The sequence below is a fragment of the Oncorhynchus mykiss genome, chromosome 9 (genome assembly GCF_013265735.2).
Source record: "Oncorhynchus mykiss isolate Arlee chromosome 9, USDA_OmykA_1.1, whole genome shotgun sequence".
NCBI lineage: Eukaryota > Metazoa > Chordata > Actinopteri > Salmoniformes > Salmonidae > Oncorhynchus > Oncorhynchus mykiss.
In genome coordinates, this window is record NC_048573.1 from 63,117,319 (window position 1) to 63,132,210 (window position 14,892).

Sequence of the window (14,892 nt, forward strand, 5' to 3'; positions counted from 1 at the left end):
AATAAAACCACAAGTCCAAATCCCGATCTCCATCCATGGCTAATTTAGGAAAGTGCCAATTTTATCTAGCTAGCCACCAGAGGACAACAACACAACGAGATGCAACAATTCAAGTTTTTCTGTCAATGACGGATGCTCTCAATGGGATGTACAGTTGAGCTCGCTCAGTTTAGCTCAACGCTGATTGGCAAATTTTGTATACTTTTTTATTATGGGAGCCCAAATGCTCTCTGGCTTCCCTTGCCTTCAATGCTACAGGTGGCAACAATGTCATACTCGTTTCGACAAGACAGCATCAGATAGATGGACTACATGTAGAGAGACAGAGGGGCACAGTTTCGTTTGCTCGGATGCTTTCTCCTGTGAGATACACTCAGCTCCTTGCAAATTGAAGGAAAATGATGAAATACAGAGATATGAAAGATCTTCTCTTTTTTTTGACATTGGTATATTTTTTGGGGAAACCTGGCCTCCCTTGGCATCCATGAATACATCCATGAATACATGAATACATGAATACACCCCACTGCGTTGGACTCTGCGTTGATAGTGCAACATACAGCACTTCAAGAGGGAGGGAGACTCTTCAAATCTCCTTGACATCAGATTACTGACTGACACAATGGTGAAGCCTTTCAAATGTTATTCTCCTCTCACAGAGAAGTAATGATATGACTCAATCATTGACTGGCCTATGTATTTCGCATTGAACAAGAAATGAAACAAAATTAATAATTAAGGACGACCATTATAAGTTAAACCATAAGAGACAGACAGAGAAAGCACAAGGAAGAGAGGATGATTAGAAGAAAAGATGGCAGAAATCATGAGTCGGCCTAAATTATGAAAATAATGTTTGAACTATTATGATAGAACATTTTGTAGACTTCTAATGGAATACAGCACTGTTCCTGAGTTTTCACCTGTTCTCAACTACTTTATCAACCCTTATCTTTTCGTTTTAGAATCAGGTATCAGGTTACATGATTGATAAGACATGCATGTGCCATAATTGCTAAATAACAAGGAGTTTATAATGTATGATGCAAGATGAATATGCTGTATCATGCCACTTGATTGATTGAATGTTTTGAAGTATATTAATCAAGTGTTTGATATGATTAGCACATTTGTAACAACACAACAATCTAACATAAATAACATGAGAGATAGGCCTACTGAAGGAGGCGTAATGGAGATGGCTACTAATTTTGACCAATTCTATAGGTAAAATCTGTGCAATGAGCGCTTTTATGTGAAAATTGCAATCCATTCTTTGCTCATGCAATAAGTCATGCATACAGTATGAGGACTGAAAATGGAGGCCTAGAAGTAATGAGGTGTAATGGTGTAAAATGGACATTACAAATCATAAAGATTTCAGGGAAGAAGAAATGATACTCAAGGGCTCGGTCTCTGTCCCTTATCTCTAACAGGTAATTATTTTCATGGTAATTCATTAAACAAATGAGATTCACTTATTATGATGATGTTGTGTGACAACCCTCTTCCAACCCTCTTTTCCTCTGTGATTCACAGAAAATGCAGAAAACACATCCCTGTCTAACCCATAGAAAGAAACAAAGTCAGGCACATAGTTAATGTTTTGTGTGTATCCAAGCAGGCAAATTCCAATGTCCCATTACAGCACATCAACATCATAGCGGACCAAGCAATGGGCGTACACTTATCATTATTTGATAACATGTTTAATGGCAGATTGACAAAGGATTTGCAAATGCGAGCTGGCATCAATTTTGCTAAGTTCGGTTTTCACGGCTGTGTCTGCAATGCTAGCATAGTTATGTGCATAATTTGATTTTTCTACTAAGCCACTGGTACAGTTTTTTAAAAGAATCTCCAAGCCCTAGCCTGTGTGGAGAGAGTAAGCTGTTTTGATGTTTCGGATCCATCAGACTGTGAATAATCAGAATCATGACATTTATAGACCTTAATAAGACAGTTTAAATGTTTCAATTTTTTTTTACAGCTAGACAAACCGCATCATGGTATAGGCAGGCTGTTACTTTTCATTGACTGCAAAACATTAGGCAAGAATAATTTCTTAAACCCGATATGACTAAGACAGAGAATTTCACATAACAGTACTAATATTTTTTCCAAAGTTTATTTTATTTACTTTTCCTTCATTCAATTTCCATGGATGCTAACACAGTCTAGCTTTGACAATTCACCACAACTTCTGGATTTACAGTACTGTGTATACTACGATCTCTGCTAACCAGGGGTGTAACTGGGCCAATTGTGTGCTGCTCTATGGGACTCCCAGGGTATGGTTCAATTCCAGACCCTGGAATCAAACCAGGGTCTGTAGTGACGCATCTAGCACGGAGATGTAGTGCAGCACCACTCGGGAGCCCAATTTTCTAATTGGAATGTGATACAAAACAAGGCAACGGTGTGCTTTAGGACCATACTGACACTTCCGAGCGGTCGTGTAGGGTGTTTGGAGTGTTCATCGGACTGGATAAAAAAATGATATTTAAAAAAAATGTATTATGTCCCCCCCACCAAAGTTGCACCCCTGCTGCTAACCATATATTTCAGTCCATGAAGTGCAGTAGGGATACAATACTACTACCTTCAGCCATTGCGGAGGTGCCCAGTTATTTTGCAAATGAAAATGAAAAATCTTAATAATCATGCCCGGTGTACAAAGATTAACTGTATGGAAATGGAAACAATCCATATGAAAAATCATGAAGCCTGGATTGTTTAGCAACTCACTTACCAGAGTCTGCTTTTTGTTTGATAAAATGGAATTTGAACCTTGCGGAATATTTGTTTTAGCTCATGGTCACATATACAGTACATATATTTTACTTATAGATTATACACTGAGTGTATAAAACATTAGGAACACCGTCCTAATATTGAGTTGCATCCCCTTTTGCCTTCAGAACAGCCTCAGTTCGTTGGGACATGGACTCTACAAGGTGTCGAAAGAGTTCCACAGGAATGCTGGCCCACGTTGCCGCTAATGCTTTCCACAGTTGTCTTAAGTTGGGTGGATGTCCTTTGGGTGGTGGACCATTCTTGATACACACGGGAAACTGTTGAGGGTGTAAAACCGAGCAGCGTTACAGTTCTTGACACACTCAAACCGGTGCACATGGCACCTACTGCCATACCCCGTTCAAAGGCACTTAAATATTTTGACTTGCCTATTCATTCCCCCTCTGAATGGCACACACACACAATCCATGTCTCAATTGTCTCAAGGCTTAAAAATCCTTCTTTAACCGGTCTCCTCCCCTTCATCTACAATGATTTAAAAGGATTTAACAAGTGACATCAATAAGGGATCATAGCCTTGGATTTATCTGGTCAGTCTATGTGATGGAAAGAGCACATGTTCCTAAGTGTATCACTTCCCTGTACAGTAACAAATCACCAATGTGACTGACTTATTAGACCAAATCAAGGTAAGAAACAATCCAGTTGATTGCATTGATGACAGCATTTTATCAATGGTAAGCCTTAACCTAATGTTGATCACTTGCATGCTATGCTGATAGAGCCAGACTACTATATATGCTTGTTGTCCCACATCCAATACTGCAGTGAATTTCTATAGTAATTTCACAAAGGATAAAGGAACTTAAGCAAAATTGTGACATTCTGAATGCTTACAACTGCAGCAGTACTGAGGCATATCTCCTCTTTAATAAGACAATTCAATCTCACATTTTAATTTCCATGAATAAACACAAATGATCTGAATATTGCAATCCGTTTTCCCACTATAATCTTCCCATATCTTAGATCATTTGTGCTGGTCTCAATTTAAAATAAGTTGCTGCTCTACAACATAATGGCTCTACAGACGAATTAGGGGATCCATTGGTGAGGCGAGGCATTACATCATTTATAGCTTTAATCTGCTCACTGAGGTGTGTGGTATATGACAGTAATTATAAATGCAAGAAGAAATTATAGCTGAATACTTTAACTGCATTAGGAGTCATCTGATGAACAATTGTGATTGCCTGCTCATTTCCAACAGAGGGCAAGTTGGTGTCACAGTATTCAAATCACCATAGAGCCCATGTGCTTTTCTCCATTTGCCATCAAATGTCAGCCGCCTGTTATTAAACAGAGATTTGATGGTGGTGGTAATTGAGGGACTTGATTGCTGGAAAGAAGAGAGATAAATTGTGTAAAATGTTTATGAATTTAGCAGGCAATTATATTTTATAGCTGTGAAATAAAAGAGCTGAAGAAAATGTCTACTTGTTATGAAGAACAGACATTCCCGACCACACATTGATCTACGCATATATTGTTAATTTACAATATTTCAGGAGACGTACAGGAGACTCATGAAAACTTAAAATGAACACAGTCTGGTATCAAATGTTAATTCTTTATTTCAATTGGTAAAAAAAAAGGTGCAGGTATCATTTATCTCACTGTCATCCTTTTAAAATGAAACCCATTTATATTTGATTTTTCCTTGTTTCCAACCTGTTGTTGGGTTCATGTACATAATCTGAGTCTAAACTGTTGATTTAACATTTATTAAAGTGCTTTTCTGTTCTATCAATGAAACACAAAACATTTTTACGTAGCAATTAACTGTACATTTCAATGTACAGTGCAATAAATGTGTTAACATGTGTCTGGCTACCTGTTTAAAACAGCTGCATATTTTACAAAGGTGTAGCATTGGAGATGAACATTACAATTTATCCATTACATTGTCTTAGTAATAATACAATTGAAACTTGACATATTATACAAATAAATAGTAGTCATAGCCAGAGCTATTGCATGCAAACGTTAGCAATTATATTTCAAGCAGTAATACATTTCATTACTGGTGATGCATTTGAGAAGGGTGCAAAGGTATAAGTTGGTGTATTCTTTAACATTTTAGGGTTTAGTCTAGCCAGTGTGTCCATGTCATATTCAATCAAATGTTTTCAATGTCTTTATTCATACTACACAATGCTACTGGAAACATGGCTGAAATATCTAACCAGTGTTTCAAAAATGAACAACAACAAAAAAGGTAGCAAAAATGAACAACTCCTACTCTTTATCCATTTCCACATATTGTGAATGGTTATCAGGCGATTTGCTGTGAGTTTTACTCAAGTGGAGTTTAACTGCATGGTTACTAGCAAATGTCCTACAACACAGCTTACATTTGAACTTAGTGTCAACATCCTCCTCTGTGACTAGCGTCTCTGTCGCACGGACACTGAGAGCCTTTGACAGTTCTGGCTCCACTACCTTCGTCTGATGCTCAATAGGCAATTTGCGCATATCTTTGATTTGGAACCCTAGGTGTGATTCCAGGTGAGAGATGAATGCTGGTGGTGTCCTGAACTGGGAAGCACAGTCATTGCAGTAGAAGATCGGATGGCCAGTGTCCATGCTCTTCAGAAACTTGGTCCCCCCTGTTTTCCTAAGTTGGTATTTCACATTGGCCAACCAGTGGCTGATGGTTGTCATGGACAGTCCAGTAAACTTAGAGATGTGCATTCGTTCCTGAGGACCAAGATCTGAGAGTAAGTACTTGCCCTCAGAAGTCAGAAAGAGGCTGGAGACAAACTGGGCTTGGAGGATGATAAGATGTCGGGGGTTCCAGTTCGAATGCCTTCCCTTGCGCTTGTGAACCGAGTATACCTCAGCCGACACGTCCTCAGAGCGTCTCACGTCTGATTCCAGTTTCATGGTGGGTATCCTTGATGGCATAGAGGCTTTTGGTGTGGTGGCTTTAGGAAGAACCTTGACCATGTCAGCAATGTCAGACAGAGCGTGTTTCTGTGGCATTGGGGCAAAGGTTTGTAGGTGGGAGGAACTTGGCTTGTTAGGTTTATATTTTGTCAGGTCTATTGGCTGATCATTGCTAGCAAACAGGAAGGCAATGTTAGCGCTGTTCCTAGCAGGGGTAGCATGCATCACTGCTGGTTTCTCCATACTCTGGTTGAGTTCAGCTATTATAGATTGAGAGCGAGCAGATGGTTTACTATTTTCAGATCTTGAATTGGTGGGCTTATTTGCTTTACCCAAATGGCTGTTCAGAACTGACTGCAGTGCACTTAGAGGGTTTATGCCGAGTATTTCCGGGGTGTCATTGACAAGCTCTGAAGTAGTGCTTCTTCCACCGGTGGCAGGAGGGCTTGGTGTCTTGCCTCTGTCTGAGAAATCTGGGCTCAACTTCCCTCTGATCACATCACTCCCTTCATTCAGACAGCCTATATTGAGCTTTGAAGAGGTAGAGGAATCATCCTGACAATCGCTGTCATTATTCTCCACCAGATCAAACTTAATATTCAGACGTTCTTTACCATCGCTAATGCCAATCTTTTCTTTCTTGGTGTCCGCTTTTCGATACGGTTGCTGTGGAGTGTCAACTCCCCCAGCACCCTGAAGAAACTTCCCCTTTGGGGCGATCGGTCTCAGCTTGTGGTTGAATGTGTGCTTTATCTGAATGGGGGGAGACGCTGAGAGATGAGTGCTGCTCTTGATGATCCCAGAGAGTTGATAGGAAGCGTGGATACTGGGGTAGGCACTCCAGCTGGGGGTCCCAGTCTGAGCCTTGTTGATTGCAGAGGCCACTGTGTTGGCTAAAGACTTGAGGATATCCCCTCCACCACCTGACGATCCCTGCTGCTCCAGATCCTCCTCACGAAGATATCGATATTTAATCACCCTGTTCCCTGCCTTTTGATCCTCACTGTCTGCCTTGTCATCTTTCACTTCACTTTCTTCCATTTTGTCCAATGTGTCATCCCTCTGGCTATCTTTCTCACTGACCCTTGGGGAATATGTTTTTGGAGACACTTTATCGCCATCAGTTTCGTTAGCAAGCGGCTCAGCTAAAACCTGCATCTTTTCTATAACCAAGGGATCCAGAGCTAACTGTTTCCCTTTCTTAGAGGCTGAGTTTGTAACTTTCATGAAATGTCCAGTGACCATCATATGAGTGGTGAGTTGTTGCAGGGTATCGTGTGAGCTTCCACACTCCATGCATTTTAGAATCTGAGATTTGCATGTCTCAAACTGCCAAGTGTAGCTAGCCCCATTTTGATAACCATAGCGATTACTGTTAGCATTTGAAATAGCAGCTGACCGTTGGGCCTCGCTGTAGCCAGCTAACCCTGTGGTAGAATCAGGAGAACAAGGTCTGTTGGCCTCATAGGTCAGTTTCTTTGCTGGTGGCAGTAATTTCGGTGAGAGTACTGGAATGGGTTCTTTCAAAGGCACTTTTTGGTAATGCTTAGTTTTTATCATATGGACACTCAAGTCCTGGAGGGACTCAAAAGAATGGCCACAGAACATACACTTCAGAACTTTCTGTGCATCCTCTTTCCCTTCAATGTCTTGCAAATTTCGTTTCCTTGATTTGGAAGAGGATGTGGAGGCATTGCTTGGTTTGCCATGATTGTTGTCCTGGTAATGTCCACTCTTGTTCATGTGCACTGTCAAATCCACAATACTGTCATAGGCTGCACTGCAGTCCTTACACTTGAAACGGCTGGCCCCTGTAAACACTGTCCCACCTGCTTTGCTGCTTTGTCTGTAGAGGTGGACCGAGCTGAAGAGGTTGGGTTTGGACACAGGCTTTGGGGAGTGTGTTTGCTGGAAGGTTTTGGATAGTGCATCCTGATGCCAGTCAAATTCACTCTTGGTGCTAACATTGGTGCTGTCACAGTTAGCCTTGCTGGGAGTTTTGCTAATTTTCAAGTCCATTCCGAATCCTGTGCAGTAGGAATCTGAGAGGAAGTTAGCATAGGCGGCCCTCATTTTCTCCAGGCTGCTGTGCATGTCATCCTTGTATTTCGAACCGCTGCTCCCCTCGTCCTTCTGGCTTTCAGGTGGTGAGGAACTTTTGAAGTCTGAGAGTGAGAGTCTATCGCTGGCGTCGCTAAGGCGCGACTCCAACTCGGCTTCTTGATGGGAAAGGACACTGACGGGGGAGTCCTGGTAGCTGTAGCTGCTTTTGTTGTCAATCTCTTTGTCCTCTGAGGCCTTGGGACTCGTCTTCTCTTCAGTTGGAGTGTCATTCTCTCTGTCATCCTCAGGGATGGTCTCTCGCATGACGCCATGTTCATCAGGCTCGTATACTGAAAAAGAAGGAGAAAGATAGAAACAATTTAGAGGCCTTTGTTATTACGCTTCACATAATCTCGTTCCCAGACACTTCCATCCAATGAAAATCTGGTGGACCAACGCGTCAAACTGTGTCTTCGTTAGCCAATAAAGAAAGACCCGGAGAAACTCCCGGTGCATAGGCATTGGCTTAATCTACAACATCTTCCTTGTAACCCTCCCCACGCCTCACAGTCATGTGATAAATTATGACAAATACTTGACTCAGTAGGCAATTCCCATAGTGGGAGTGAACATAGAATTCTAAGGCCAAGTTTGAATCGTTGATATCCCAGGCTTATATGCCCAATAGCCTGGGGGCGAGGTTATTCATTACAAGACCCCTATCTCTGTTTAGACTACATAATAGTAAAAAATCACCATAGGAGAGGGAAATTAGTTGAGTTGCAATCACTTCTGAGCATTTGAAATATTTCCAAGAGTGGAAAAATATGCAAAGTACGTCAAAACATGAGGTTTTGTTTGTTCTGTTTTCAGAGAAACTGTGAAATCCACACAAGGCTACATGCACAATGCAGGCCTGAGCTACATGAGAGGATCAACAGTGTGGATGTCACATGCCTTTTTTAACAAACTACTAGAGGTCAAGCAGCTCCTTGTGATTCACGGTGGGCCATTGACTTAGTGCTGTGTCAAATGGTTCCCTGCCTCATGTTGAAATGTTTACAACAATCGTTGGCCAATGACAGGCAAAAGGCAATTGATTTTTTGTAGGGATTTACTAAGTGTTATTGCAAGTGGCCTATTCTAAAGTGATTATGAGTATCTCCAAACTGCAATGAACTTGCAATGAAAAAACTGAAGCTTTCTCAGTTGGATAATATCTTTCCATGCTTGGATCCACCAGATTGTGTTGCAGCAAATTACAAAGACTGCGCGATATTCTAATATTCCACAAGTGTTCTATGAATAAATGAAAAAGCCTGAGCCTTGCAAGATGAGGGGTTTACTTACATTTCAGATTTCAAAATGAGATGAAATGTATCCTGTCTCCATTTAAGTGGTTACAGAGTGAGACAGTCTTTCTTGACAGTGAAATTTGAATTATTTATGCAAATGTAAACCTAAATCTGGATAATTATTAACACATGAATCACAGCACAACAAAGAACCAGTAAATTGTTGAAAATATATGTATTTATCATAAGATCATTATCTAACATTTCTAGAAGTTGCTGGCAATATGTCACATTGTTATATTGTCCTTGACAGTCTCAAACAGCAATTATCCATTTCATTATTCACCTGTTTGTTCACACACATGGGGCTCAATGTTATTGCATCAATTAACTGATAATTAAACAACAATTTTTCTAATTGACATATTTAACATCATCTAATTTGCATTACTTGTGATACAGCATATTAAGCCGTTTTGAACAAGGCTGGAGTATCAGATATTCATACAGTAAATTAAATCAGTAAAACTATTATCAATACAAAACAATCAAACTCTTGTCTGTTGAATTAAGGTCCCTTTCAAATTTAGCCAGTCTACAATATGAAAACAAACTACTTAAAAAATACTTTTGAAGAGAAATCTTGCAGTATGTTCTCTTATTCATGTTGGAAAATTTGCATTTTGGGAGAAGTTATGGCAGATGTGCTTTTACATAAACATGAAAAGGACACAACGGCCTTGTTTAGGAACCTATGCATTTAATGTGGGTAATATTTCACCTTTGATTTAGGGGCACTCTATGGAATGCTGAATGTAAGGAGCACTCCAAGTACTACAGAACACTGGGTCAGCCCATAGAATGAAGAATGTCATCCTCCTTCGCATTTGGAAAAAAATACTGTTTTTTTTTAAATCAGTATTTCACAAGTGCCTCAGGACAAGCTCTAGAGGTGAACTGGTTGCCAGCTAATGGATGAAGATGGTCATGGGACACTAAACTTCAAAACAAACATGGAGAACAAGGAGCCACGCAGCACACCAAAGATTCCCGAATGTGCTATGACCCTCAACCACAAGATAAACTTCTGGATTGGCCAACAGATCATTGATGGCCTCCAAAACACCCTCTTCCCCCCATGCTGGAGAGGGAGTGTTGTCAGAGTACAGAGACATGTTTTATTGATTGTTTTATACATACAGTTGGAGTTGGAAGTTTACATACACTTAGGCTGGAATCATTAAAACTCATTTTTCAACAACTGCACAAATTTCTTGTTTAAGTCGGTTAGGACATCTACTTTGTGCATGACACAAGTCATTTTTCCAACAATTGTTTACAGACAGATTATTTCACTTATAATTCACTGTATCACAATTCCAGTGGGTCAGAAGTTTACATACACTAAGTTGACTGTGCCTTTAAACAGCTTGGAAAATACCAGAAAATGATGTCATGGCTTCAGAAGCTTCTAATAGGCTAATTGACATCATTTGAGTCAATTGGAGGTGTACCTGTGGATGTATTTCAAAGCCTACCTTCAAACTCAGTGCATCTTGCTTGACATCATGGGAAAATCAAAAGAAATCAGCCAAGACCTCAGAATTTTTGTAGACCTCCACAAGTCTTGTGAAGCGCACCTTGGCTGGTGCACTTCACAAAATAGATAGCCTCACGGGGAAGGAACATTATGTGGATATATTGAAGCAACATCTCAAGACATCACCAAGTTAAAGCTTGGTCGCAAATGGGTCTTCCAAATGGACAATGACCCCAAGCATACTTCCAAAGTTGTGGCAAAATGGCTTAAGGACAACAAAGTCAAGGTATTGGAGTGGCCATCACAAAGCCCTGACCTCAATCCTATAGAACATGTGTGGGCAGAACTGAAAAAGCGTGTGCGAGCAAGGAGGCCTACAAACCTGACTCAGGTACACCAGCTCTGTCAGGAGGAATGGGCCAAAATTCACCCAATTTACTGTGGGACGCTTGTGGAAGGCTACCCAAAACATTTGACCCAAGTCAAGCAATTTAAATGCAATGCTACCAAATACTCATTGAGTGTATGTAAACTTCTGACCCACTGGGAATGTGATGAAAGTAATAAACGCTGAAATTAAATAATTCTCTCTACTATTATTCTGACATTTCACATTCTTAAAATAAAGTGGTGATCCTAACTGACCTAAGACAGGGAATTTTTACTAGGATTAAATGTCAGGAATTGTGAAAAACTGAGTTTAAATGTATTTGGCTAAGGTGTATGTAAACTTCCAACTTCAACTGTAGTTATCACAGATAAACAAGAACACTATCGCCTATGACAAGCTTCTAGTTAAAGTCTTCTATTCTGAAAGTCTTGAAAGAATATGGACAGAAGTCAATTATAGCACATTGCTTTTTGGCAAATTCAAAATTACCGTAGAACCTTTCACTTATATCGACCATTACCAAATATTGATTGATAAAAGAGCTTTTTCAAGTAGAAGTTTCAAGGATTGTCTGGTGACATATGGCAGATATAGCAGAACAGCGTTACTTAGCCTACTTCATGCAGATAGTGAACCTTCTAACTAATTCATGGATTAGGAATTAGCATTAATAAATATTTCACTAAGACATTTAGCAATCATACAGCAATGGAGCTGACATGCATCCAATAAATTGTTATTTCATGGCAATTAGATGATACAATTTACTATGTTCAAGTAGCTTTATCTACACTGCCATAGAGCACTATCAAACTCAGCATGGCTATTTAATGAAACAAAAAGTTATTAAGATAACTTAATTATAAGGAATTAAAATCCTAAAGTAACAGAATGTGAGAATAGTCTACATTCAGTATATTTTGTATTTCCAGACGAAATTGAGAGAAATTATCAGCAGCATTTCCTGCCCATTTGATCAGAAGTAATATCAGTGAAAAAGATGTGACGCGAGAAGTTCCACTCCCGTCCATGCGGGAATACAGACCGCCTGCCTTCCCACATTTGCGACAACCACTCCCATAGTTAGTGCGGAGACAAGACCATCTCGTCATTATATACAGTATCTTTGGTTATCAACATCCAAAGGCACCAGGCAGGGGTGACTCCAAGATACCCACATGTCTACTTCCACTTATCACACTCTTTGTAACTCCATTTTGCCAACCCTTGGTTGATGCCAATTAGCAATATCAAATGCAAGGGCAGAGCCTTCTCTGATGCTACTTAGGGACATTGTAGTCTACATCTCTGATACAAATGTATGATCATCATTTGATTACCTGTTGCAGAATAACTTTCCAGGAAGGCAGGAAATTTAAAACTTGTAGTCTATTTGAGGCTTGAAAAGGCTTCTGAAGATTGTAATTTCCACTAATTTCCAAATTTCAGACTTGAATTTCTCTTACAAATGTCCATTAAGCATAATCCACATAATAATTCACATTTCCTGGATTATTTTCCTGCTGTAGCAAACAGTCTCAAATTAAGATCCTAAAACTTTATGATGACAAAATGTGTCAATGCAAAACTGGAACACTCCACCCTAGTAGTAAATTGTCAACTGAATACCTGTGGTTTACAATTGCTACAACTGTCAAAATACAGTACAAGATTAAACAAGATGTAATAATACTGATGATGTCATAATTTCAGTGATCATCAACTTTTAGGAATGTTTCCTAAACTACAAAATAGACCTTCCGAGGAAATGTTGTGCCTTTTAGTCTGGTATAGGCAGCATTCAGTCTAACTAGGCTTGTAAAATGAGAGGGTTGGCATGCCAGGGCTGAGATTTATCATGTCATAAACCCCTGCAAAGCCTCCAATCTGTGTCACTACAAATGTATATCTTCAGACAGGGATATGCAAAGGTCAAAAAACCTACAGTGTCCATCATAAAACAGCTACTTGAGGTGTTTATAACATGAATCCGTTAGAACAGACCCCTGGCACAACAAGGCCTGAATATCCAGGAGAAGCAGTCACTTTCTAAGCCAAGGCAATTTTAGAACACAGCCTAGTGAATGGGTAGTGGTAGACGTAGTATAAGAAATCATATTCTCACACTTACAGGAATGATTTTTCCCCCCAGTTAAAACAATACTGAAAGGGTATTAAACATGTCAGAATACAGAAATACAAACATTTAAAAATGTATGACAATCTTGGCATTTTCCAAGTTAGAATGCTGAAATTAGTCTGTGTTTTTCCCCAGTAACAGTATTTAACTTCCACTATTAGCCTTTTAGTATTAACTTTGTAATGGTAAAGATATCAACATTTATCCCATGGAAGGTCAACATTTCCCTCATTAAAGTGACAAGGCAGTCAGTGAGCAGCCTGACAGGATTAGCTAATGGACAGCTGCCTGCAATACCCTGAATATCCCAGGTAGTACTATCTTCACAGAAAATTGGGTAATTCATAGGTGCCAGTGACAGGTCTGCACGTCTGTGCCACTTTCCTGAACTGCTCTCCGGTTGTCTCAAGCTACAGTTTTCGCACCTCACAAATCAATATCCCTTTTTACTTCACATTGATTGCCTGGCAGTGGGACCGACCTAAGCAGGACTGTTATGACATTTCTAGATTTCCCCCTGTCCTTGGAACAATCAATTACACGCTCATAGCAATCAAAACCTCTTTGGAAAATGATCCTGCTCCATGACATTTTCATCTCCCGGATTTATGGCACGCTAAATAGAAAAAAATAAAACAGCAGGCCTGTCCGTCTATGCTGTCCCTCCGTCTATGGTGTCCGTCCGTCTATGGTGTCCGTCCGTCTATGCTGTCCCTCCGTCTATGCTGTCCCTCCGTCTATGCTGTCCCGCCGTCTATGCTGTCCCGCCGTCTATGCTGTCCCTCCGTCTATGCTGTCCCTCCGTCTATGCTGTCCCTCCGTCTATGCTGTCCCACATAAGGATGCAGCTTCTAGAGTCTACATGTTAATAAAACAGGTCGGGCAAATAAAGCAATCTACAGACTTTGTCTTCTGGAGTCAAATTTTCTCCCTAAATTCTGCAAGACTTTTGTTGATATATTGTTGTAAATGAGCAGTTTCATTTTGTCGTCTCTATAGATTTCAGTTCTATAATAAGGTAAGTGAGATATGTTGTAGGTTCCTCTCCAGAGCCCTCTATGGAGTTGGAGTCCTTGTAGTGTGAAGGGAGACATCTCAAAGAGAGGCTGTGGGGGGCTGACGCACTGTACTGTAATTTTGATAAAATATCTACTAAAACTATACTTTTGTTGTTGACTTCATAGTGTCTGCAAGATGGCTACACTTTTCTAGTGGTTAGTCATCATTATGTACAGTATTAACTTACGCTTAATGCACAAGCCTGTCATAAGACCGAGAGACATACCAGCTATGTAATATTTGACAGAGATGTACTATTTGACAGACGTCAGTCAGTTGAAGTCAGGTTACAGTATGCTGTTTATCTAGATCAATCTGAGACTGGATACACGGCTGACATTGCATGAGTTAATTTTTAATCCGGGCCAATAGTTTACTGTAAACTCAATAATCATTGCTTTATTTTACAGATAGTATAAAAGACAAACAAGTCAAATATACTGTCTCGAAACAATGAAGGGACATGTTTACAGGGTTCACAAACTGCCTAGCCTATGTGATCCAGTTAACTATTACTGGAAGGTAATAGACAAGACACAAAATATCTGTATTTTAAAAAATTGTAAATTAAGTAGGCCTAAATAACTTTTACGATCTTTCTCACACTCCACCTATAGCCTAGATGGTTTATTTGGCTTGATACAGTACATCACCCCCACAGTCATAAATACACCCAGAACGCTTATGTTACCAGCAACAATAAGATGAAGTCAGAATG

General features: G+C 39.9%; 1 protein-coding gene across 2 annotated transcripts in view; it reads right to left on the minus strand.

The window, feature by feature from the left end:
* Positions 1-4,373: 4,373 nt before the first annotated feature.
* The window catches only part of LOC110532613 (teashirt homolog 2-like), a 75,523-nt gene continuing 65,004 nt past the window's right edge, over positions 4,374-14,892 (minus strand). For both annotated transcript variants that reach the window (XM_021616667.2, XM_036988635.1), the window contains exon 2: positions 4,374-8,099. In XM_021616667.2, coding sequence (XP_021472342.2) covers positions 5,056-8,099 — 3,044 coding nt within the window. In that variant the 3' untranslated portion in view covers positions 4,374-5,055. The remainder of the gene's footprint in view (positions 8,100-14,892) is intronic.